Here is a 22029-nt window from a genome sequence, read left to right on the forward strand (position 1 = left end):
GACTTATGTGGAGAGGCTGAAGGAACTGGGATTGTTTAGTCTGCAGAAGAGATGAATGAAGGGGGATTTGATAGCTGCTGAAAGGGGTTTCGAAAGGGGATGGATCTAGACTGTTCTCAGTGGTAGCAGATGACAGAACAAGGAGCAATGGTCTCAAGTTGCAGTGGGGGAGGTTTAGGTTGGATATTAGGAAAAACTTTTTCACTAGGATAGTGGTGAAGCACTGGAATGGGTTACCTAGGGAGGTGGTGGAATCTCCTTCCTTAGAGGTTTTTAAGGTCAGATTTGACAAAGCCCTGGTTGGGATGATGTAGTTGGGGATTGGTCCTGCTTTGAGCAGGGGTTTGGACTAGATGACCTCCTGAGGTTCCTTCCAACTTTGATATTCTATGGTTCTATGAAATCCTACTTTTCATATTTAATAAAATCACTTTTTACTTAACCCAGAGTATGTATTAATGCCTGGAGGGGCAAACAGCTGTACATATCTCTCTCTATCAGTGTTATAGAGGGCGAACATTTTGAGTTTATCCTGTATATGCTTTATACAGCGTAAAATGGATTTTTTTGGGTTTTGGACACCATTGGGAGCTCGGTATCTGAGTGTTAGAGACAGGAACGCTTCTTAAGCTGTTTTCAGTTAAGCCTGCAGCTGTTGATGAAAGTGGTTCAGACCTGGGTCTGTGTTTGTAGCAGGCTAACATGTCTGGCTCAAACCAGGCAGGGTTCTGAACTCCCAGGCTTCCAGCGAAAACTGACTTAGAGGTAGTCCCAGCACATCAGTTGGCAGGCCCAAGGGGGTTTCTGTGATCCAGCCCATCACACAAACGTACATTATATTTCAGTTCCTACAAGGCAACTGTAGTAACTTGGTGCATTTCGAATTCCATTTCCTTAAAGTGTGTTTTCCTGTGTTTCTTATTATAGGTTCACAAAGTTGAAGAGCCTTAACCTTTCCAATAATCATTTAGGAGACTTCCCGTTGGCAGTTTGCAGTATTCCAACCCTGACTGAACTCAATGTGTCCTGTAATGGCCTCAGAAGTGTTCCAGCAGCTGTAGGCGATATGCACAAGTACGTATTTTTAAACTTAGTGTACATGCTCAGTGGGATCCTATTGGTACACACAATAGAAGATTGTGACCCCCTATGCATGTCTTACTATATGTATGTATACACTCTCACTTACTGGATTGTTTTGTTACAGAGGGCTCGCTTTTATGCTCATGTTGAGCAATCAGAAACAGTGGGGGGGGAAGGTCATCTATGTTTGTAGCTTTTCTATTTTCAATATAATTTTAAAAATAGCCTTATTAATATTGGGAAGACAAATTTAAAATCCATTTCTTGTAGAAACAAAGTTAATTGTGTAAGATATAAAGAAGGCTGTAGTACATGCAAGATAAGTGGCAATTCTGAAAAACAAGATGTGACACATCTATGGTCCACAGTGCAGAATCAGCAGGGCTTGTAAGATTTTTGTTGTATTTTTTGCAGACCTGTGTTATGCTTATCTTTAAACTTTTTCCTCATTAGTCCATTTTCTGCAACTTTAATTGCCACGATTTGTGTTGAATATGTGTTCAGAACCAGGAAATGTAGTTTAAACAATCATTTCATTTTTCCCCTAGTTTGCAGACATTTTTGCTGGATGGTAACTTTCTCCAGTCCCTTCCTGCTGAATTGGAGAGTATACATCAGCTCAACTATCTGAGTCTTTCCTTCAATGAATTCACTGACATTCCAGAGGTACTAGAGAAGCTGACTTCCATGGATAAACTTTGTATGTCTGGAAACTGTATGGAGGCCCTCAACCTACAGACATTAAGAAGAATGCCTCATATCAAACATGTGGATCTAAGGTAAACACTTGAGGGGAAAATAAGCAAACCTGAATTGTTGGTGTAGAAGTTACTTTCTTACATAGTGATAGTTGGCCCTGGGTGTAATGCTGTTTATATTATAGATTCGTAGACTCATAGACTCTAGGACTGGAAGGGACCTTGAGAGGTCATCGAGTCCAGTCCCCTGCCCTCATGGCAGGACCAAATACTGTCTAGACCATCCCTAATAGACATTTATCTAATCTACTCTTAAATATCTCCAGAGATGGAGATTCCACAACTTCCCTAGGCAATCTATTCCAGTGTTTAACTACCCTGACAGTTAGGAACTTTTTCCTAATGTCCAACCTAAATCTCCCTTGCTGCAGTTTAAACCCATTGCTTCTTGTTCTATCATTGGAGGCGAAGGTGAACAAGTTTTCTCCCTCCTCCTGATGACACCCTTTTAGATACCTGAAAACTGCTATCATGTCCCCTCTCAGTCTTCTCTTTTCCAAACTAAACAAACCCAATTCCTTCAGCCTTCCTTCACAGGACATGTTCTCAAGACCTTTAATCATTCTTGTTGCTCTTCTCTGGACCCTCTCCAATTTCTCCACATCTTTCTTGAAATGCGGTGCCCAGAACTGGACACAATACTCCAGTTGAGGCCTAACCAGCGCAGAGTAAAGCAGAAGAATGACTTCTTGTGTCTTGTTTACAACACACCTGTTAATGCATCCCAGAATCACGTTTACTTTTTTTGCAACAGTATCACACTGTTGACTCATATTTAGCTTGTAGTCCACTATGACCCCTAGATCTCTTTCTGCCATACTCCTTCCTAGGCAGTCTCTTCCCATTCTGTATGTGTGAAACTGATTATTCCTTCCTAAGTGGAGCACTTTGCATTTATCTTTATTGAACTTCATCCTGTTCACCTCAGACCATTTCTCCAATTTGTTCAGATCATTTTGAATTTTGACCCTGTCCTCCAAAGCAGTTGCAATCCCTCGCAGTTTGGTATCATCCGCAAACTTAATAAGCATACTTTCTATGCCAACATCTAAATCGTTGATGAAGATATTGAACAGAGTCGGTCCCAAAACAGACCCCTACGGAACCCCACTTGTTATACCTTTCCAGCAGGATTGGGAGCCATTAATAACTACTCTCTGAGTACGGTTATCCAGCCAGTTATGCACCCACCTTATAGTAGCCCCATCTAAATTATACTTTCCTAGTTTATCTATAAGAATATCATGCGAGATTGTATCAAATGCCTTACTAAAGTCTAGGTATATATATATTTAGTTCATCTTTCCACGTTTCAGATAATACTATACAAACTCACACTGCTTGTGATGACTAGCATTCTTTTGGGGAAAGGTAGGGGTTAGGGAAATGAATGATTTAATGTTTTTTAAAAAAATTGTAAATTAAAAAAAACAACCACCTTGCAATATCACCAACAGGCTCAACCAGGTCAGGGTTTCATTGTGCAAGTAGTGTATAAACATACAATAAATGATAGTCCTCTGTTTGAAAGAGCTTACAACTTAAGACATGAAATAACTGATGGACTAGACAAACAAGTGGGCAGTAAAGGGGAGAGACCAAGGAACAAAAATATGATTCTGCACAGATTAGTTATCTGGACAGTACCTCGCCAGATTCACCATGTGTAATATTTTATTGATGATCTCAGCTATGTGTTGACCAAGTCATCTTTATAAACTGTGGTGGGGCTCCCCTCCCTGCTAGGTTGTTTCAAATTCTTATAACCGTTGGGAAGCATGAATTCACCCAGGAATCACTCCAGTGCACAGCTCTCTCCCAGTGTCCTTATTAGCATGAACAGAATCCCAGTGTAATTAAATAGACAGTCATTAGGAGTATGACATAAATCTGAAATGCCTAAAAGAAAGTCTCCCTTCATCACAAACAGTCTAAGTGCCCCTCGGAGTCTCAGCCTCGGTCATGGATTAAGTCATCTCCTTCCCTTTGTATAGTAGCCAATTCTTACCGCATGCTTAGATTGCTCATTAGGCCAATCCCTGAGCCCCAAGTTTGGATTTTTGGCCTGCTGTGTTCTTTTAGTGGTAGCATGTTCCCTCTCCACCACTTGGAAGAGAGCTAGCACCTAAGTAAGGATGGAATGTCCTGCCAGTTTTCTAGTCAACCAGGGCTCTGTGTGAGTGGAGAGGCCAGTTTCTTCAGTCTCTGTCCAATCCTAACCAATCGGGCTCTGGGGGAGGGACAGCCTTCACAGCACTGTTGCAATGCTACTGAGTAAAGGAGTGCAAGGTTCCAAACAAAACAGGATTTCGGAGTGCTTTTGGTAACTAGGTTAATATAACTGAAATGTACTGTACACCACATTGTCACATAGCCCTGTTTCTTTGTAATGAAGAAGAACCACCAGTGCAATGATGGATCCATGAGGGAAGTATTCAGATACTGCAAAGGGATCCTTAATCTGTTTTTTTTAATTAGTTTCTAAAATAGTATGTGGACTTCTCTCCATGAAATTGATTTTTCATATCCATTATTAGAACGTGAGTTTTAATCGGAACCCTTTACTAAGTGCAGCTCATTTAGGAGAAGTCAGACTGGTCATTGTGAAAAAGGTGCAAGTCCTAGAAACACACTCTACTCAGCACTAAGGAGGCCTCAACTGGAGTGCTGCATCCATTCTAGGCACCATGCTTCAGGAAAGACAAAATTGTAGAAAAAGGAAGAGAGCAACAAAAATGATTAAAGGTCTAGAAAACATGACCTGCAAGGAAGGACTGAAAATGCTGGGTGTGTTTAGTCTAGAGTAGAGGGGTGACATAAGTCTTCAAGTATGTAAAAGGCTGTTATAAAGAGGGTGATGAATTGTTCTCCTTAGGCACTGAGGGAAGGACAAGAAGTAATGGACTTAAACTGCAGCAAGGGAGATTTCAGTTAGACATTAGGAAAAACTTCCTAACTGTAAGGGTAACTTTCTAACTGTAAGCTCTGGAGCAAATTACTTAGGGAGGTTGTGGAATTTGTCATTGGAGGTTTTTAAGAACAGGTTAGACAAACACCTGTTGGGGAAGTTTAGAGATACTTAATCCTTCCCTAGTGCGTGGGACTGGACTAAACAGCCAATCAAGGTCCCTTCTGGTCCTGCATTTTTATGATTCTGTGGAACATATGGTATCATTTTCAGAGGTGCTACACACCTCCGATAATAGGGCTATTTTTTTTTTGTAAGGAGGAAAAAATTTGAAGATTGGTTTGTACTCAAATGACCCTTCTAGTTTTTTCATTCGATTTAAATAGCAATGACTGTATATCTTATGGTAACAGTGAATAATGTTGGATACACAAACTCTTATGACTGACTTTTTTTTTAACTCATTGATCATTTGGCAATGGGAAGAGGGAGGAGGAAGCTCTTGATCTTTAGGAGAAATGTAAGTGTTCGCTGTGCATCCAGTGATCCAGTCCTATTCATGTAATGTCATTGAGCTTTTGCTGTCTATTAGCCAACCAGGTTTATATACTGCTCAAAGTAAGAAAGGAAAATCATGAAATCTACGATAGCTGTAACACGCTCCACTTTTGAACATGATTATTATTACTTGGTGGCCTTATAGTTCAGATAGGCCTGAACCAAAATAGTGTGTCAGAATATCCTGAACTTTGGAAAAGTCTGCTGCTCAGGACCCATCTCTGTCAGCTGCTTCCTTGTACCCCAAGAGATGAATATCAGTTTTTTAATAATGAATGTAGTACTCTTACATCTTGAGTGTTTTGTGTTGAATTTGTTCATGAACTGTATCTGCTACATGATATGTATAATGCTGCAGTGAAGCCAGAGACAAGCATTTCCTGTCTAGTTAAAAACACCAATTGTTAAAAAAGTGAATATAGCTTTTTCATTTTTTTTTTTGTTAGGTTTCGCTGCTAAGGCAAAATTTTTTGAAGTGTACTGAAATCTTCTTGTTGCTCCTTTTTATAGAACTGGCTGGCTTCAATCTAGTAACTGCTACATTGAAAACAGTAAGAAACCAGTAAGAGCTGTTCTTGTCTACACAGTGGGTTAGTGTGTGACAGGCTGGTGTACTGTAGATTCATACCCAGACTTGCTGCACACTAATATACTGGGTTAGATAAGCCCTTACTTCCAGATCCTCTCCCCTCATTACCTTTTGAGTTCAGTACGCTTTCTTCTGACTCAGTATTTGGTTGCCTTGGAAGGTGGTGAAGTGAGATGTGAGTGACTGTGTGTAGAATTTAGAATTTTGGATCTTGCCTTTCAGTAAGTCAGACTCCCAGTATTTCCAGCTTCTCACTTCGACCCCTGAAGTATGTACGGGTATCTGCTCAGCCTGTCCAGCGGACAATTACTATGGTTCTTTGAAGGCTAGCAGAACTGTAAAGGTTTTACTCTTCTGTGCTACTTCAGAGTAAATCACAGCAAGATCACCTTTATTGTTTTAGACACCATAATAATAGCACTAGCTCTTACGTCATGCTCGGTAGATCTCAAAAGATTCTTCCAAAGGGGTCAGTGTTATCCCAGTATAACAGTAGATAAGATAAAAGACCTGAACCATCCTGTTAAAAAAAAATCCCAAAGAAGAGAGAAGAATAAAACAATTAAAATTGAAGTAGGTCAGGATCCTGAGTCTTATCATTTTGACCCAACCATTGGGGAATAGCTTAATTGGAGAGCAAAGTTTCTTTTCCTCTACCCTGCCAGAAGGGAGTGTGTAGTAATTGTGTCTAGCAACTTTTATTTTTTCCCTCCCTTTGCAAGATTGAATGTAATTAGGAGACTGGTGCCGGATGAAGTAGACTTCCTGCATCATGTGACACAATTAGACCTACGAGACAATAAACTCTGTGAACTAGATGCAACAGTTTTCAACAACACTGAAGTGCTGCACTGTGAACGAAACCAGCTGGTGACCCTCAAAATCAGTGGATATTTTCTCAAAGCTCTTTATGCCTTTTCAAATGGTAAGACTGTTTTCAAGGCTATCATGTTGAGGTCTGTCTTTTCGTTATCTGGTTTTCAAACAGCCGAATGAATGCTTATTAAATGGAATACACATAATTGGGCTTAATCAAGGGATCTATTGACTTGGCCTTTGGGAAATGAGAACTTTTACCTAATATCATGTCAGTGGTAATTTTAAGTTTCAAAAATTATGTTCAAATGACACTAAGCAGCTGACTTGGACAGAGCATCATAGAAATTTAGAATGAAGGTTGAAATTCCATTCTTAACCCTCCACAGTATACAATGTCAGAGAGGTCTTGAAAGTGTGAATTACCCTATATGCTTTGTATGTTGCATTGCCAAGGCAAGCTAAGGACATTTTCTCCTTTCTGGAGGTAAGCAATGTTTTAACAATTGGCCTTTTGGGTGACCTAGTAAAGTGGTATGTATTTTTATGAACAGATCTCCCTGCCTGTGTTGCGGTTAAAAAGTTACAAATCCTGTGGTCAGTCAACATTTTGGTTTTTTTCCTCATATAGGGTATGCAATATCTTTCACCTAAAGAGCTCCTCTGATCAAATTAAACAGGGAATAAAATCAATTGAATGGTCTTTAGAATTATTTATATTTATTAAAAACTACACAATTTCAACTAGTCACTCTGATTAGATTTGATTGTTCTAAGTAGTTGGTACTGGATACTTCACACTGTCTGTAGAAAGAAGGCTGTATTCTAATGAAGTCAGTTTTGAGAGATGTGGAAAGACTCCAAGAAAGGGTCAGATGATGTGTTTTCACAGCTGCTAAAAGTTAACATGAATACAGCCATGTGCGACGACAGATGTTGAGAACCCTAGTGGTTGTGACAACTGCTTATTTCAGTCAAAAGTGATAGGGAAGGACTGTTCTGAAATAGAAGGAAGGGACTCCTCACAAGCCATTCTGGGTGAACCAGCCAACATAACTTATTACTGTGCAATCTCTCTCCTCCTTCCCTGTGCTTTTTTCCTACCTCATTTTACTGTTTAAGTTTTATAACTGAAGGTAATGTATTGTGTACGTACATCTTCATTTTAGAACAGTCTGTAGGTTTAATTGTAATATGCATTACTCAGTGAGTTTCAGCCTTCATTCTGAATTGAGAATTCTAATATTTATTGCATAGGTCTTTGTGTTAATAAGTTTTTTAAAACAAAAAAAAAGTACTTATTTTGTTAGTGGTACGTAATTATGAAATGCCTGTTGGGCTGCTTAAAAAAGAAAATCCCACAGGAATGGAGATGACTCTGACTTTGTCACTGACTGCCAAATTGAAGAATGTGCTTCATATCTGTGTGATCTGGTCAAGCACAGCACATCTAAGAGATGACATTCTGTTTGGGAGTAGACCATCTGCTCCTAGGTACCCAGTAACAATGATTCTATTCATTAGTGAAAAAGTAGCACAGATTTATGCCTGTCTATGCTATCTTATTAAATAGAGAGAGAATAAAGGGAAATAAAGCTAACGATTGGAGCTCTGGGTAGGAGGAAGTTGGGAAAATAAAATAATTTCACTTAGTCACTTGATTCCTTTTTTAAAATTAACGAAATACTATCTTAAATGGTTCATTTTGATTATTGTATTAAGTCTGCTACATAGCAAATACACTTCTTATGGAGTACACTCTGGCAATTAATAAAACTACATGATACACTAAATGACTAGTTTGCTTTTCATGAAATTAGTTTTTTTCTTCTCCCAGAACTTGTTCATCTTGATGTGTATCCAGTCCCAAATCATCTGACATCTATGGATATTTCTAGGTAAGAAGGATGTGTTTTCTCTTGCTATTTGTAGCATCTACATCAATCAGTTAAGTTCATGTGAAGTAAGCGAGGGTCACCTGTGTTTTACTGAACATAAATACCGAATTACGGAAGGGCTGTGATGTTGCCTAAGAGGTTTCAGGAATTTTGAATTTTATTCCTAGTTCTTCAACTGCACCCTATCTCTGGTCCTATGTACTGGACATTCTGCCTGTTTCTCTTTAATTTTGTGATTAAACCATACTACTGGAGTCGCTTACAATTACTTTTGTATAAACTTCATTGGCTAAAAGATTCCCTGTCCAATGTAGATAGGCTGGATACGTAACAGGGAGGTTTCTTGAGCGCTTCCTCTGTATCAATTTAGTTCTCTTATTAAGCTCAATATTTAAAGCATGTGTTCAAGTGGTTTCCTAAACAGGGATGACTTACAGTTCTGCAAGTGTCCGTTATCATCCGCACATAAGGGCTTGTAGATATTACGTTAATGGCCAGTTCCATCCAGCAGTGCAGCTCTCGACTCAGTAGTACTGATGCATCCTCCTAAAGACCACAGCATGACCAGAGATGTACTGTTACTATCAGTGCTGACCATCGGAACTCCCGTCGTCTCTGGCCTAGCCCTCCTGAGGGACATAGCTACACTGGAAGATGACAGTACTTTGGTATCCCAGGAACTATCTTACTTACTGCCATCAGGCGGGATTGCCCCAGTACTGACAGCTTCACCATTACAAGAACAATTTTCAGATTCAGACAAATATGATGAGGCAATCCCTCCTTCATCTCCACAGAGAGAGAGCTAAGCCTGGACAGGTGAGCCAGGATTTATGATTGCTACTGTTATGAACGTGACCTCCCTAGGAACCAATGGTTCCCTATGCCATGGGGTCCCCCTCAAACAGTTGGCCCCTGTTTTTTGCCCTTTGGGGACCATGGGATCCCTATACCAGACATCCAGGACACACTCAGGAGTCTTTCCAGTTCCCTCCCTCTTGCTCCAACAATTGGCTCCATTGGTGGAGGAGGAGGTTGAACCAGGACAGCAGGTACCAACATTTCTGATGGGAGTTTCCTCTTCCCTGGATGAGACGGTCTCTCCTTCTTGCCCCTCCCCACCAGATGACCATAGGCAATACCAGAATTTACTATGAAGAGCAGCTGGTAATCTCCAAGTATCTCTCCAGGAAGTCCAGGACCCACACCATTGACTGTTGGACATTCTGCAGCCTCTGGGATCAAGTAAGGTGGTTCACCCTGTTAACGAAACGCTATTGGAACCGGTGGCTAGATTGGTCTGGCACACCCCAGCATCCTGCCCCCTACATCTAAGAAGGCTGAGAATTGCTCTTTTTTTGTTCCGGTAAAGCGAGCTAAATTCCTGTTCTCCACCCTGCTGTCAGCTCCCTTGATGGTACAGGCTGCTATGAAACCTGATAGGTCTCAATATTTAGACCACCCCATCAGACAAGGGCTCCAAGAGACTGGACCTCCTGGGGAAAACATCTTCTCTGCGGGCTTGCAATTCTACCAATACCAGTTACCAGGCTCTCCTAGCCAGGTATGACTTTAATAACTACTCTAGGTTGGCAGCCTTTCGGGACAAACTTTCCTCTGAGGACAGAGCCCAGTTCCTTTCCTTTCTAGAGGGCGGCAAGCCTGGTAGTGAAAGTGGAGCTTCAGGGTGCAGTTGATACAGCATCCAGCAGCTTGGCCACTGGCATTGTTACAAGGAGGGATTTGTGGCTGCAATCTTTGGGCTTTCTCAAAGAGATGCAGAATATAGCAAAGATCTTCCCTTTGCGCCCAACCTCTTCAACGCAAAGACTGACTCTCTCCACTCATTAAAGGATGTAAGGCCTATTTTCCGGTTCCTGATGATCAACACACCAGCCCCAAGGAGAAAGCACTAAAGGCAGACCTATAAACTGAGTCTGCCATCTTCTCCTCCTGTGCTTTACTACCAGCATCCTGCCAAGCCTCCCACAAGCAACAGAAGAATGAGGTCCTGCTTTTTGGCCCCCTCTGCCACCACACCTGTGACCCATTCCTAGCCCACTGCTAGGAGCCTCTTTTGACATTTTAGTTGGGCCAATAGACGCTGCTTGTTGAAGTCTACAGACTTGGGTGCATGGCGTGCATGTGTACCCACTTGTGGAATACAGATAGGGACCACACATATCGAAGAGCCTCCAGTTACAGTAAGTAACCTCCACTTAAGTGCCATTAACTTCATAAAAACTGTTTAAGGCACTTGTAAGCTATTGAACATTTTAAATGGGAGCATAGCAGTAAATGAGCTAGCCTGGGGCTGTGGCCATTCGTTTTTAGATGTGCAAGAACATAAATCAGCGTAATTGGGTATCTAACCTTAGTGTATGTGCATGGGTAAGTGTGATTTACTGAAAAGTGCTGTTTGTAAGAAGTGGGAAACAAAACATTAGTCATATTGAGTAATATTTGATTTTGCAGTGACTTTGAAACTTTATGACTTCATTTTTGTGTTATAATAAATTGGCATACAGTTAAGCAGTGGGGTTTCTTTGTTTTTTTCCTAGAGGAATATGTTTGTTTGATTTGGTATTCATGATTATATTTTTAAGGTAATTGATATTTCAGTGAAAATATGGGCTTGGTCACTATTTGCCTTTTTGAGTTAAAGATCATTCTTTGAATAAATCCAAAGGGGACTCAAGCACACTGATGAGAAAGGAGTGTTGATTTCTATGCAGTCAAAAATATTGTTCCCTAAACTTAAATTCTGCGTGCAGCTGCCTTAAGTTAGATGCCTAGTTGTGTAGCTGAGTATTCAGTTAAGTGCTCGACAGGGTATATATCTGTTCCTCCTGTACTAGGTGCTTTACAGTTGCAGAGGGAAAGTATTCACAGTATTTGTGCATGAGTTTGAAAAACTTACTCCCTTCCCCATAATGTTTAGTTTTATAAAATAATTGGCTGCTTTCTCTTCTCTTACAACCAAAATCATACTGTACTCAGTGTTTTCTCAATGGTGAGAGGATCTACAGTTCCCATTGGGACCTGTATGTGCAGTAGGCTCCGTGTGTGTTTGTGCACACATGTACAGATAAGTTTTTGATTGTGTTAGTAGCAGTCTTTAAGGACTACACCTTAATTTGATTCCTGTGTTCATCCCCGTAGAAACCACCTGGAAAGCCTGCCTGAGTGGGTATGTGACAGCAGAAAACTAGAAGTGTTGGATGTTGGCCACAATCGGCTATGTGAACTGCCTGCCCGGTGAGTCCTTCGGACCAGGTTACGCAACTTGAGACAGGATAATCATATTCAAAAATAATTGTTGATTCAATGTTAGTGTGTTCCATTGACTGATAAGCTTGTTTTATCTTTTGATTGATTTTATGTTTACCTCATGGGATGTCATCGTGCCATAAGTTTAAGCACAGCCTTTCTTCTTTACTTTCACGCAGAGAACAATGTCTTTGAATTCCAGACAGAAGTTCTAAAGCCGTCTATGCAGCTATTCAGAGAGGAAAGCTTATTAAATATTTACCACCATAACTTTGCATGATGCTTTTATAGATACAGAAATTACAACTTAATGTTGTTCCCCTAGAAGCCCCAAACAAGGCTCCATGGTGCAAAGTGTGGTAGAAACAGAGCAATCCCGGCCCCTAAGGATATTACTCACCCAAGGGCTGGGACTGTTCTAGATTTGTACGACAGTGAGCAGTATTCTCAGGTAAAAACATGGGCCCTGCCCCTCAAGAGTTAACTTCACAGACAAACACAAATCATAGAGAAGAGAAGAAAGATCTTAATATTTTCATATCTTTTTTGTAAATAGCACCTTGAGACAACGGGAATTAGCTGGCACATGAGTGGAGGTCAGTTTGGAAATCAAAGTGAAAAGTGGGTTTTGTGGAGGAATTAGTGTGAACACGTGGCTCACAGGAAAAGGGTTGTCATTCCTGGCATAGGAAACAGCCTGGAAAAAGACATGGTGAGCGTGGGAGAAGAGAGACAAGAAGCAGCTATGTGGTGAGAAGAGTGGGCAAAGTGATGGAGAGTAAGGGGCAGATCCATAAAAGTGAGGATAAGTTCAAACTTCATATGGAAAAAGAGCCATTGTAGCAAAGAAGAGTGTTAGGGAAGCCAGAGAGGAGGTTAATTTAGTCCGGGTGAGAACTGTGGTGTGAATCGAGGACTTTGCATTAGAAATAGAAAGTAAAGGCAGAATTTAGAAATATAGGCTGAAAGGAATGAGAGAAGATGACTTGAGCAACCTATCAGGCTAACGTACATACTGTTAATTCTCTAGAAATACCTTGTTCACATCAGCTGAAACTGCATCACTCATAAGAAAAACAAGTCCAGTTGCCTTTCAGTTGTTGTGTTGTATTTTATAACAGCAAAAACTATCGAGGCATACACAGAGCATCTTTGGAGATGAGTGATTGGCTGAAACTAATGACTCCAAGGCACAATCTACATGCATCTTCTTCTCCCATCTTCCCATTAAACACCAGGAAATGTTTTAAACCTCGATCGTTTTTCCTGATAGCATATGCTTAGGTGACTTAGTGATATTATACTTATTGATGGGCCCACCCCAAAACATTGGCTCTGAACATCCCTGAACTTCAGACAAGTTTGGGCCTGGATTTAAGCTTTGATTCTCATTCCCAAATGTTTATCAACAGTATCAACAAAATCCTCTGGCACTTCGGTATAAATATGTATTTGGAGTATTCCCTACTGCCCCTTTACTCCTTCCTGCTCTCAAAGGAAACCTGGTTGATTTGTTTCCATATTGTACAACAGTGCCAGGACATGCTAAGTGGGTGAAGAACTCACTGTTTGGAGAAAGTTTAATACTGTAAAAATAAGTGTCCATAGTTTGAATAAAGAGAGAGACTACTGATTTTGCTGGGAGCCTGGGGTTTGCACCTAATTTGAATAAACTACAGCAGATTGTTGTTGCACTTACCTTTTTATAACTGAGATGTAGTCCTTCAAGCTGTGGAGATTACACAGTCAAAATGGAGCAGAATATACAAAGAAATGTAGTGTCAATGTTCCCCCACCTCCGTAACATGCTGGGCTGCCCAGCTCCTTGGGTAATCAGGTCGCTCGAGGAGCAAGCCAAAAAGTTCTGCTTTGGTTCTCCCAAAATTGATATTTCTTTTTAATTTAGCTTCCACAGAAAATTTTAAATTTTTGACATTCCATTCTGATTTGGGACAGAAACTATTTCCAGTTTTCTTCCACATCCGCTACATTGTTTTGTTGGCCAGCTTTAGTTTACTAGCTAAAACATTTTATGTTGACAACATTGACGATGCCTATGAGAAACAAAAAATAGAAGGAAAATTCCGTAATTCTTTTTCTCTTATAAGAGGCTTTTTGAACAAAATTGACAGTTAAAGCAAAGCAGAACAAAACTACTAAAATAAATAGGTTCACCAGTTTCAGAGATACTTACCCCCTATTGCTGAGTCATCTTGGCTAGAGAAAGTGGTGACATTGATTTGTATCCATAATTACATAATGCAAGCCATCATCTTCCTGAACTGTTGATACTGGCGCTCACTTGTAGTGTCTGACTGCATCTGTCAAGGGAAAAGCCAGCATACTTAACTGATTACTTTGGCACACTAGCCCAATGACCTGCAATGACACTGCATAATAATAGTTGATGCATTGGGGGTGGGAGGAAAGGCAAAATTCTTTGCGGATGTATGGGTCTCGTGTGAAGAGGGGGAGGAAGGTTTCCACTAATGCTGAGTAATATGTGAATCTTTGCTTGAAAGCAAGGTCAAAAAGAGGCATAGTCATCTTTTAATTAAACCTGTATAGTCATTGGAGCACAGGGCAGATGAAGAATAATCTTTTTTCTTTTGATTTATTCCTGTTCAAAATCGAAACTTGGTCTTTTTTGTGTTATCGGGCTTTTTACACCCAATATCTAAATTCCTTTAACAATTTTTGTGGGAACAATTAGTGGTTTTGACTTGTAGTTTACCAAAACAAACCTTTTACCCTCCTTTCCCCCCCCCCTCCAAAAAAAAAAAAAAGAGGCAGTGAGGGGAACTTTGGGCCATCCGCAGCTTGTAAAGCTCAAGATAGAAAAGCGAATTCGATAAATTTCATTCCCTGTAGAACTGGAAAGGAGGCTTTATGTTAGTCTGGTATTAGCAAAAAGAAAATGGAGGTAGGAGGGGAAGTACAGTGGATTATAAGTCAGCACATGATGAGTATAGTGCTGCTACTACTACTTTTCCAGGGTGGTTGGTGTTCTCTCACTTTTTTAATCCTTCATTATCTGGAGAGGTCCCACAGGTTCAGCTTTCTGAAGTCACTGCTGGTAATTACCCACTTCACCAGTGACACACACTCTAGGAATAGCCTGTGGAGTGATTTGATTCCTTGTCCCTTCTCCTCCCCCAGATCCCTCAACACTCATCCGTTTTCTGAGAGACTGTCCAGTTTGGCCGCTGTACATAGCAGAGGGGCATTGCTGGATTATGATGGCGTGTATTACATTGGTGGAGGTGCAGGTGAATGAACCGGCGATGGTGTGTCTGATTTAGTTAGGTCCTGTGATGGTGTCACTGGTGTAGATAAGTGGGCAGAGTTGGCATCGAGGTTTGTTGCATGGATTGGTTCCTGAGCTAGAGTTACTATGGTGCGGTGTGCAGTTACTGGTGAGAATATGTTTCAGGTTGGCGAGTTGTCTGTGGGTGAGGACTGGTCTGCCATCCAAGGCCTGTGAAAGTGTGGGATCATTCTCCAGGATGGGTTGTAGATCCCTGATGATGCGTTGGAGGAGTTTTAGCTGGGGACTGTATATGATGGCCCGTGGAGTCCTGTTGGTTTCTTTCTTGGGTTTGTCTTGCAGTAGGAGGCTTCTGGGTATATGTCTGGCTCTGTTGATCTGTTTCCTTATTTCCTTGTGCGGGTATTGTAGTTTTGAGAATGCTTGGTGGACATTTTGTAGGTGTTGGTCTCTGTCCGAGGGGTTAGAGCAGATGCGATTGTACCTCACTGATTGGCTGTAGACAATGGATCGTGTGATGTGCCCGGGATGGAAACTGGAGGCATGAAGGTAGGCATAGCGGTTGGTAGGTTTTTGGTATAGGGTGATGTTAATGTGACCATTGCTTATTTGCACCGTGGCGTCTAGGAAGTGGACCTCCCGTGTAGATTGGTCCAGGCTGAGGTTGATGGTGGGGTGGAAGCTGTTGAAATCGTGGTGGAATTTTTTCCGAGTCTCTTTCCCATGGGTCCAGATGATGAAGATGTTATCAATGTAGCGTAGGTAGAGAAGGGGCGTGAGTGGACGAGAGCTAAGAAAACGTTGTTCCAGGTCAGCCATAAAAATATTGGCATATTGTGGGGCTATGGGGGTGCCCACAGCGGTGCCACTGATCTGGAGATATATATTGTCATCAAATTTGAAATAGTTGTGTGTGAGGATAAAGGCACAGAGCTCAGCAGCCAGTTGTGCTGTGGCATCATCAGGGATACTGATCCTGATTGCTTGTATTCCATCTGTGTGGGGGATGTTTGTGTAAAGAGCCTCTACATCCATGGTGGCTAGGATGGTGTTTTCTGGAAGGTCACCAATGCATTGTAGTTTCCTCAGGAAATCAGTGGTGTCACGGAGATAGCTGGGAGTGCTGGGAGATAGCTGTGAGCGCTATACCAAGACACACTCAAGAAAGAAACCAATAGGACTCCACTGGCCATCGCATACAGTCCCCAGCTAAAACCCCTCCAACGCATCATCAGGGATCTACAGCCCATCCTGGACAATGATCCCACACTTTCACAGGCCTTGGGTGGCAGGCCAGTCCTCGCCCACAGACAACCCGCCAACCTGAAACATATTCTCACCAGTAACTGCACACCACACCATAGTAACTCTAGTTCAGGAACCAATCCATGCAACAAACCTTGATGCCAACTCTGCCCACTTATCTACACCAGCGACACCATCACAGGACCTAACCAGATCAGACACACCATCACCGGTTCATTCACCTGCACCTCCACCAATGTAATACATGCCAGCAATGCCCCTCTGCTATGTACATCGGCCAAACTGGACAGTCTCTACGGAAAAGGATAAATGGACACAAATCAGATATTAGGAATGGCAATATACAAAAGCCTGTAGGAGAACACTTCAACCTCCCTGGCCACACTATAGCAGACCTTAAGGTGGCCATCCTGCAGCAAAAAAACTTCAGGACCAGGCTTCAAAGAGAAACTGCTGAGCTTCAGTTCATCTGCAAATTTGACACCATCAGCTCAGGATTAAACAAAGACTGTGAATGGTTTGCCAACTACAGAACCAGTTTCTCCTCCCTTGGTTTTCACACCTCAATTGCTAGAACAGGGCCTCATCCTCCCTGATTGAACTAACCTCATTAGCTCTAGCTTGCTTGCATATATACACCTGCCCCTAGAAATTTCCACTAAATGCATCCGACGAAGTGGGTATTCACCCACAAAAGCTCATGCTCCAAAACGTCTGTTAGTCTCTAAGGTGCCACAGGATTCTTTGCTGTTTTTGAAACAAGATTTGGGTCCCCTATAAAGTAGTAGTTTTCAGTGTGTCCTTATCTAATTTAGATTTATTTATTTTTGACATTTTATTTTTTTTAAGGTTATTTTGCAATAGCAGTTTGCGTAAGCTGCTGGCAGGACATAACCAATTAGGAAGATTACCAGAGAGGTTTGAACGAACGCAACTAGAAGTCCTGGATGTGCAACACAACCAGGTCCTTGAGCTCCCATCGAACCTTCTTCTGAAAGCTGACAGGTAAATAAAAAAAATCTATATTTTACATGACGAACCTGTTGCATTTTATTTCTTAGTTGAAAGGGTAATCTGAGGGTCCCTTAAATTGAAAGCTGTGAGCCTTCTGTGCTAAGAACAGATGTCCTGTCTAACATGCTAAAACATAAGTAATTTTTTAATTCTGGTTTTCTACTCTCATATGCTTTTTTTGTCACTAAGCTCCCACAGTACCTCTACCTACAAAGTAACGTGTGCCATTTTTTGCTATACATTCCCAGATATATTAGCAGCAGTTTCTAAATAAATTTTAACCCAGAGTGTGGAAGCTTCTTTGTGAATCAAAAGCCAAAATGTATTAATTCCTTTCAAACAAAATAAAACCTGTCACATAAGATTGTCAAAATAACTGACAGTGGTTTCTTCTGTTCCTGCTTCTGAAATTTTCATGTCTTTGAGTATTTGTCACTAATTTATTTGGTGACATCACTTGATTTGATTTCCTCTCCCCTCACTTTTTTATTTCTGTGCTGCAGCTTTACATGCCTTGGAGTCTTTGTAATTGTGTTTATGAATCTGAAGATGTACTTTAATTTGTGTATGGCCTAGAGGCGCGAAGAAGTATTTTTAAAACATATTTGTAGCATCTGAGTGAGGCAGATTTAGAGGCCTTTGATGGGATGACCTGCTTAGCTTTTTATATTTCTCATACCTTCATGATTCAACAATGGTCATAGGCTTACTGGTGACATTAATACTGCATGTAATTTGACATGCAAGACTGTTTAGTTCGTTTTCTAAACTATGACAATAGAATGCATGGCTACTAGCTCTCCTTGGGTGGGAAACCGCACTGTTAATCTCACTGTCATTATTTAGACAAGACTCATCACCAAAAGATTGGTAATGAGTCAGTCAGAGGGATGCCCTTATTTTATATTGTAAATCTTTTATGAAGGCAGTGTTATGTCTTCATTTTCAAGGGCTCATTGTGTGAGGGTTATAATGCTACAGGTTTGGTTGGAGATGCAGTTTGCATATGAATTCCAAACTTCAGTAATTTGCTGTGGGAAAACTGTCCTTCAGACTAAAACTTGTAATGCCAAAAGGTTAATTTTCTTTAGGAAAGGTTTCTTCTGTTCAAATTGCCCAAGCATAGAACTTCCTTCTTCATGGTTTTAAGGAATCTTTCAAATGTGCTTGTGCTGGGAGCTGAAATGGAGTTTTGATTTCAAAAGTTTGATTATTGCAGTATGCCCTCCATATTCAGCACTATGTACGTGTCAGGTTTGTTCAGTTTATTGAATGTAGTTGTTCGATATTATGGTTGAAATTTTGCAGCCCTCAAACACACAATTAACAAGTTAGGAAACATAACAATATGGCTACCAGGGCAACTGTAACTTATTGCAGTAAATTTAACAGCCTGTATAGTAAAGCAAAATATTACCTATATTTTGTGTGCAAAAGGACAAATTTATAGCTGCTGATTCAGGTTGACAACTTTGAACTTCCTGTCTTTTGTACATCTAAATTCTCCACCATAACATAGCATGAACATAGAGCCTGACCCTGCAAACATTATTCATAAGTGCTCACAAGAATAGATCCATTTTGTAAAATACCACCCCTCTCCCCAAACAGGAATATACATTTCTACTCAAGATTTTTTTTTAAAAGAAAATATACTTAGTCAAGCATGGAGAGCAAAAAAAGAAGAAATAGAAGTTTCAGAAAGCTACTCACATCTCTGAAGGGGGAGTAGGGAAGTAATCCTTTACTGAATTAAATTTACCATCTGTTAGTCTAGAATGCAGATTAATGCCATTTTGCGGCAAGATAGAGATGCTGCAGGTGGAGATTGTACCATAATATGCACACCTTAAACTCAACTTCAAAAACATTAAGTACCATAACAACATTTGACTGAAATAAACAATCAGAAGAAAATTCAGACTTTAAAGTAAAATGTATATGACAGATTCCAAATGTTCTCTTCCCTTGTGAGCTTACATGAACTTTAGGTCCCCTCAAGGTTTAGTATCTTCCCTCTACTACCTAGACATCCCAACGCATTGTAAAGGAGCTCTCCTTTAGCGATGTACTAGTAATGTAAAGTATTGTTGCAGGAGATACACAGACTCTAGAATTTTTCTTAACACCTTTGCGTCTCCACTGTTGGTTAAATCATTTATGTAGACCTATCCTGTTACCATGTCATCTAACCCTACTCGGAAAAGATACAGAAGAGATAATAGTAAAAATGACACTTTGGCTGGTCTATTAGTGCACACACCACTGCTGCAGCACTGACAGTTGTTGAGCAAAAGACCAGTGTAGATTAGGCCTCAGATTTGGAGAGTGTGAACTTGGGTCTTGTCTGGAAAATACCTTTTTACTTCATGGGTTTTTAAAAACATGAACTGAAAGAATTGTATGGCTGAAATTCACTCAAACTGGTTTGTAGGGCAGCATACCCCTGTGACCATGTAATTAAAGCACAGGAGTGGGTGCTAAGACAGCTGGTTTCAAGCTCCAGCTCTGCCACAGTCTTTCTACAGCATATGATGTTGGGCAGATCAGTATACCCCAGAGGCCCTTAATTTCCCCATCTATAAAATGAGACCTACATCGAGGAGTCTGTGAAGATGGATTTTGTTTGTATAGCACTTTGATATCCTGCAAGGGAAGATGATAGAAGATGTGCTTCAGCTCATAGATCTCTCCATCTTGCTTGAACTCCAGATATCCTTGGGTTTTAGTGGGTTTGAGGTGCCTACTTAATTTTAACACAGGGTTTGTGTTTTAGCATCCGCAACACCTGGTTGAAAAAAAACACAGAAATCGGTGCATCAACGCATTTTGAAAAACAATAAGATAGTTACCAACTTCTGTTTGTGTTTTGCATCAAACCTTTAATGGCATCCTCCTCAAACTCGTACAAAAATTAAAACAAAATTTCTATTCTCAATTGGCAAATAGAGCTTAGGAATGTGATGCACTAGTTTTTCATTAAAATTAGTTTTCTGTTTTTAAACTATTACAGTATCAGATTTGTGGAGAAACTTCCATTATGTCTGTTAGACCATAAGCTCCTGAGGATTTGTCTATGAAACTAAGTTCCTCTGAACTGGACCGAAATTGCTTCTGAATATACCGGTGGTAGTATAGATCTTGATCATGTTGGTAGGAGTTTTCTTGGCTGAGTTGAGCACTACAGAGATCGGCAGATAATCAATTCAAGTCTCACTAGCAGATGCTTCTGTGAAAATGGAGAATTGCTATGGGTGTTAGGGTTGGTAGAAAAACTGCCAGAAAATGTGTCTAACCTTCATCTGTGCATTTGGGTTCTCATAACCCCAAGTTCCAAATGCTTCCTCATTTGTTGGTAGTGGCCAGATTCCTTTAGTCCTTTTACGTGTCTGATTTTTTTCTACAAATTTTCGATCTGGTCACTGGTCAGCTTCAAGTTAAACTGTAGATCCACACAGTGCAAAACATTTCAGTATGTTAATATATAGGCAGATGCAAAAACAACCAAGTATATCAGTTTTTGTAAATATAAACAATATCAGCTCACTATAGCATCAAGTGGCACCTGTAGGTGTGGTCAGAAGGGGACTAAGAAAGATGGAGTCCAGCACGGGGAAATTAGGCAGTAGAAGTTGATGGTAGAAGTATAGTTGGAGCCTAAAACAGTCACTGGATGCAGTTAAAATTTGTAATGTGGATCATATGTAGCAATGTCTCCTTGGACTTCCCATTGGTTTGAAAAGTAAGCTAGCAGCCAGTGGAGAGGTTCAAGGACAGTCAATGTTTCACTCCCCCTCATTCTCCTCTTGTTGTGGGAAAGCTATGGCAAAGATTCCTTGAGGGGCAGTAAGGTTTGTAATCATTCTTAACTGGTGTGGTTCCAGAGCCATGGGACAGCTTCCCAAAATATTTCCTCTTGTCCTAGAAAGATCCATTTGTTCCTGAGGAGTGCATCCAACAAGGATGAGAGAGAGGTGGTCCCCAAGGTAGATCAGTACCTTTTTAAACTAAGGCCACATTTTAAATACAGCTATGTCACAGAGCTTCGTTACAATGCAGTTCCATACACCCGCTTACAGACTTGGCTCCAAGACTTTCACTTGGTCATGTATTAAGTCTACTCTGTTCTGTGCTACAGATTGGAACTGTGATTAACTGTTTGGAGACAATTGGGTAGTAACCAGGTTCACTGATGTTGTTTGATTTATGCTAGCATTCAGAATGGTGGGTGTCATACTCACAGTAACTGTGTTATTTCACATGTGGGCTCTTAGTACTCTAGTACTAGGTAGAGTTTTTTCAATGTTTCTACTTCTGAGTTAGCAGCAGCAATCAAACCTGTGTGAATTCACATATACATGAATCACTCTGACCAAGTCTCTGTCTGTTGGGATGTGGGACAAAGGCTCCTGGCCAGACTTGGGTGTAAAAGTTGTTTTTGGCAGCTGTTCTGTTGGAGTATGTAGTGTCAGTGGTGAGTCTAGAATCATACATCTGTATACTGTGACAGATGTTGGGGGTAGGGTATCTGTTGAGGGTGATTTGATATATGTGGGCTAGTTCTTCAGAATGTGTTCATCTTTCATGCCTGGTTTTAGCTT

General features: G+C 40.7%; 1 protein-coding gene across 1 annotated transcript in view; it reads left to right on the plus strand.

Moving 5' to 3' along the window:
* Positions 1 to 22029, plus strand: part of PHLPP1 (PH domain and leucine rich repeat protein phosphatase 1) — a 231634-nt gene that overhangs the window by 170115 nt on the left and 39490 nt on the right. The window contains exons 5-10 of the mRNA XM_050939834.1: positions 928 to 1074; positions 1632 to 1862; positions 6619 to 6821; positions 8550 to 8610; positions 11773 to 11868; positions 17264 to 17419. Coding sequence (XP_050795791.1) covers positions 928 to 1074; positions 1632 to 1862; positions 6619 to 6821; positions 8550 to 8610; positions 11773 to 11868; positions 17264 to 17419 — 894 coding nt within the window. The remainder of the gene's footprint in view (positions 1 to 927; positions 1075 to 1631; positions 1863 to 6618; positions 6822 to 8549; positions 8611 to 11772; positions 11869 to 17263; positions 17420 to 22029) is intronic.

This window comes from Gopherus flavomarginatus, chromosome 2 (genome assembly GCF_025201925.1).
Source record: "Gopherus flavomarginatus isolate rGopFla2 chromosome 2, rGopFla2.mat.asm, whole genome shotgun sequence".
NCBI classification, from domain to species: domain Eukaryota; kingdom Metazoa; phylum Chordata; order Testudines; family Testudinidae; genus Gopherus; species Gopherus flavomarginatus.